The sequence below is a fragment of the Carassius auratus genome, chromosome 21, assembly GCF_003368295.1.
Source record: "Carassius auratus strain Wakin chromosome 21, ASM336829v1, whole genome shotgun sequence".
NCBI classification, from domain to species: domain Eukaryota; kingdom Metazoa; phylum Chordata; class Actinopteri; order Cypriniformes; family Cyprinidae; genus Carassius; species Carassius auratus.
This window is the reverse complement of record NC_039263.1, coordinates 8,708,570-8,713,259: the sequence shown is the minus strand read 5'-3', so window position 1 is coordinate 8,713,259 and position 4,690 is coordinate 8,708,570. Positions and strand designations below refer to the sequence as shown.

The window sequence follows — 4,690 nt, the reverse complement described above, 5'->3', positions numbered from 1 at the left end:
GCCTTGTTTTGATTTAGTATGGTGGCCATTGAGTCTAATGGGGCAGGGATAAGGATTCAAGGTTTTGCGTAGGTGGAGAGCTGGAACAGTACAGGGTACACTGGACAAATAAAGTCCATTTAAGGCTTTTAAACTACTTTCATACATGATATATTCTAAATGTTATAGCAGGATATGATATCATCCTATAAACTTGGGAATAAGTGGTTAGCCTCTCTACACTATTAGATACACATAATTACAGTAAAGTAAATCAAAGTTAGTCAAATAGTCTATTTATATAGTTTTCATAAATAGTTTTTGTTTGTTTGTCTATGTTCAGGGTATCTTCAAGTAATTCAGTGCAATGCCTAATTTTTTCTGTTAATGCTTCTTCGTGTAAATTAAAATATAATTAATTGTAAAATGGTTTATGTCCTTGGAACAACAAACAACTGAATCATTATTTGTACTTTCTTTTACACATTTATTAAAGTTTTTGATTTTGAACATAACCTAAATAATATCTGTTTAGGTGAAGATTCATTGTGCTTCTTGACCCAGGATCACATATATTAATATTTACATTTAAAACAAAATGATGACACAAGTCAATGGATGATGAAACATTAACCAACAGCACAGTGTCTGAGAACATTCTACTCTAGTCATCTGTTCTGGATCTAGATCATTCACTCTCCCTGTATTTATCACCTCTTTATTGTCAACATTTTGGTTAGGTAAGTTTGTAGAGTTTTCTTGCTGTCAATTAACTACCTCAATTTTGGATGTAGTGATATGTGGCGTATTCATAAATCATCTTGTATACAGGCAGTAAATTTCTTTGCTGAGACAGTCAACAGGGAAATGTAAAGGGGAAAATGTGTTTTTGCATAACACATTTTACCAAATTAACTTAAATTAATATTATTATTTTTTCTTTCAGAATTAAAAAGAAGTTGCTCATTATTTAAAAACTTTCAAATTAAAATTGTAATAGTTTTTTTTTTTCCGTTGTACTGATATATCCAAACATAAACATTGACACTTTAGTTCTGAATTTTGGAAGCAAATTGAAAATAGTATATTTTATATTAATATTCTTTTATATTAATTTAACTTTTATGGGTTGTCAAAAAAGCAAACACAATTTGCCATAAGAAAGACTCTAGACATTACACTAGTAGCAAATGCTGGCAACAAACAAAAGCAACCTTATAAACCTTCAAATAGTTACAATATAATCACAGTTTACTCATGCTGCTGTATATGATGAAAACCTAAATATCAACTTTGTACTGTTAATTTGTAAATATACAAGAAATGACTGGATGCAAGTTATGTAAAAAACAAAAAAACAAAAACAAACAAACATTAGTTTACATTAACTGCAGATCAATAATTAACTAATAACAATAACATAATCATTTATTAGTCTTAATTTTAGCATTTACTAATACATGTAAAAATGTAAAGTTCACAGTAGTTAATGCATAGTGAACTAACATGCATTATTGACTAACATTGTCAAAGATCATGTATGTGTATTTGTGTATACTATATATATATACACACACACACACACACACACACACACATATATATGAAGCTGTGATATTCAATTATCTGTTTGCTGTGTTCCAGGCCGACAATAAGAACATGAAGCACTGTCTTATAGTGCTTATAACACTCTGTTTCTTTAGGTTTGGACTGTTGGTGAGATATTACTTTTTCTCTCTTTCTCTCTCTCTCTCTCTCTCTCTCTCTCTCTCTCTCTCTCTCAAAATCTCGGTCATCTTTATTGTTTGTTTAAAAACAAAACTTATTTCTAAACATTTCACCGTCTTTTTTATGATGATTTCGGCCACTCTCATTTCAGGTTTCTAATGAAACAGATGATGGCAAAGTGAATTGCAATGATGTCTTAAGCCTGGAAGCTCAGCGAGCAGTTGGAGGTGCAGTGGCTAAACTGGGATTGGTGCTTTTAGAAAAACTACAGCCTGGGTCTGAGCAACCAAACATAATCATATCACCTCTCAGTGTTTCTCTTGCACTTGCTGAGCTTGCTTTGGGTGAGCATTCTATGATTAAACATATAGGAGTTTGAATTTATAGCTGTTATGTTTTATATATATATATATATGTGTGTGTGTGTGTGTGTGTGTGTGTGTGTGTGTGTGTGTATATATATATATATATATATATATATATATATATATATATATATATATATATACACTTTATTATTAAATCATAAGGTGCAAAGAACAAGACAGAAGACAAGTTGTTGGAAGTTCTTAATGCAAAAGGCCTGCCCAATTTTCATGAAACCTTAAGCTGTCTCCAAGAACAACTAACTGTCAAAGCTGTCACAATGGCATCTCGTCTCTACCTCATACCAGGTAAGGAACTGATGGCATTTTGTTTGATCATGGTAAATCTGACATAACTGGAAGATCCTTTTGAGCTTGAGGTTCAGGACCATTTTACCATTTGTTGACTTTTAAATTTTAGTTTTGTTGAGATTACTTGTGCTTTTATGTAGATTTTGTTGTTGTTTTTGTCTTTGTGAAGATGTTAGGGTGAACCAGGACTTTGTGGACAGAGCTCTGAACCTGTACAAATCTGAACCTGCACATCTGACCTCCATTGAGGAAGTCAATCGTTGGGTGGAGGAATCCACCAAAGGTCACATAACCAACTTTATGTCCAGTCTTCCACCAAATGTTATTCTAATGCTGATAAACACCATTCATTTTAAAGGTTGGTCAACATTTCAGCTATAATATATATATATATATATATATATATATATATATATATATATATATATATATATATATATAAAGATGGTGACACCACACAATGATTGGTTTTTCCCTTCTTAGGTGAGTGGCAATCCCGATTTGATTCCAAGTTCACTGTAAAGGATATTTTCTACATTGACAAAAATACCTCTGTCCAAGTGGACATGATGATGGGATCCAAATATCCACTCAGCATGTTTGTAGATAGAAAAGATGGCACTCAGGTAATCTAGTTGTTTTATATTTAAATTAATTATAATTTTACATTTACCCCAAAGCCTGTAGATATGCAAATTTTGATTTGGTTTGATGTTCCTCTGTATTGCCCTTAGATTGCAAGATTCCCTTTTCAAGGAAATATGAGTCTTCTGGTGATAATGCCTGTGCCAGCACATGGAAATCTGCCAATCGCAGCTGCCAAGCTCAACATATCGGACATGTATGAAAATTTTCAAAGCGAGAAGTCGATGCATGTTAAACTACCTAAATTCAAATTACAGTATAAGCAGGATCTGCGACAAGCACTAACAAGCATGGGTAAGATAAAATAATAAAAAAAAAAGTTTATATCTACATCTCATTTTACTTTTTGCTGTGAATCCCATCATGCAATTATAATCATCCTTTATAAGGGGGTGTCCTTTAGTCCACATTAAGTTGATCAATGCTGTTGTGAAGTGAGAGTTAATAATTTGGTAAAAGAGAAATGTGACACATTCTCATCTCTTATATTTAGGTCTGGGCTTGCTGTTTACTGGGCCTGATTTATCTAGAATCGCACCAGTTCCGTTAGTGGTTTCAGGCATACAACATGCCTCAAGCATGGAGCTGAGTGAGGAGGGGGCCGAGGCTTCAGCCGCAACCTCTGTTACTCTTGTGCGCACAATTCCTACTTTTGCGGTCAACATGCCTTTCATCTTCGCACTGGTGGATGATGCCTCTTACATGCCTCTCTTCCTGGGTATGGTCACCAACCCCAACCCTGGAGCGACAACGGAACAAAGCGATGACCCAAAAATTGAAACTGAAAGCACCATGAAGCCAAGCAAAGTGTCACAGAATGATGGGACACTGAATGATAGTCCACATATGGAAAACATGCTAAGTTACATGTTGAATATGTGGAAGGAAACCGTTCCTAAGCAGTTCTTCAGACATCAAGAGATGGAGGATGGTAACTAAAAGGAAAAGATGGATCCGTCCATATTACAGTACATATTTTGCCCAATTAAAATGCAGTGTTTTGATGCTCATGGCCTACCATTGATGGATGTCATTTTTAGCTTGACATGAATGAAGCTGTTCAATGGCATCTACCCTGATTAAAGTTTATGTAATGGATAATGTCCAGTCAGTCTGGTTATTATTGCAAAATAATTTTGCAATAATAATTGGTGGACTATACATTTTCTCAGGTATTACACAGCTACTTGCCAAATAAATAAATATATGGACATGAAAAAAAAATTTGATCTGAGTATAAATTATTCTATAGTGCCATCCTGAAGAAGGTTAGTATTTATTTAAACATATTTGACTACTGAATGCCACAACTGACTAATCAGAATCAAGTATTGTTAAAAAAAAATATGGATATGCTAACCCGATCTCACGGCCATGGGCGTAGGTTTGGTCTCAGCTTTGGTGGGGACACCCCCATAATAATTATTTAGTTGTAAGATGCTAGTGATTTAATGGTGATTTAGTATAACTGTATAATCTCAAAAATGCACTCTCAAAAAATAAAAATCTGAGACTGTGTAATGTTGAACAACTAAACGTTTTATTAAGATAAATTATTATGTACATTAGTATTTACACTAACAACAAATACTCTACCACAAGGACACAATCTAAATAAATAAATATAATAACGTTTTTCTATTATAAACACTATTTACCCT

The 4,690-nt window shown here is 33.4% G+C and overlaps 1 protein-coding gene across 1 annotated transcript; it reads left to right on the top strand.

Moving 5' to 3' along the window:
- The first annotated feature begins 570 nt into the window (after window positions 1-570).
- On the top strand, window positions 571-4,253 carry serpinf2a (serpin peptidase inhibitor, clade F (alpha-2 antiplasmin, pigment epithelium derived factor), member 2a). Its single transcript, XM_026195726.1, has 8 exons — window positions 571-719; window positions 1,624-1,695; window positions 1,859-2,051; window positions 2,238-2,381; window positions 2,554-2,742; window positions 2,868-3,010; window positions 3,119-3,323; window positions 3,523-4,253. The coding sequence occupies exons 2-8, from the start codon at window positions 1,639-1,641 to the stop codon at window positions 3,966-3,968; spliced, it is 1,377 nt and encodes a 458-aa protein (XP_026051511.1). The 5' UTR covers window positions 571-719; window positions 1,624-1,638; the 3' UTR covers window positions 3,969-4,253.
- Window positions 4,254-4,690: the final 437 nt, after the last annotated feature.

Bases quoted from the DNA above. Each gene is read 5' to 3' on its own strand.
- serpinf2a (XM_026195726.1), top strand. From the start codon at position 1,639: ATGAAGCACTGTCTTATAGTGCTTATAACACTCTGTTTCTTTAGGTTT. The intron at 2,743-2,867 runs GTTGGTCAACAT...TTCCCTTCTTAG, and splicing joins AAACACCATTCATTTTAAAG to GTGAGTGGCAATCCCGATTT. The intron at 3,324-3,522 runs GTAAGATAAAAT...TCTTATATTTAG, and splicing joins ACAAGCACTAACAAGCATGG to GTCTGGGCTTGCTGTTTACT.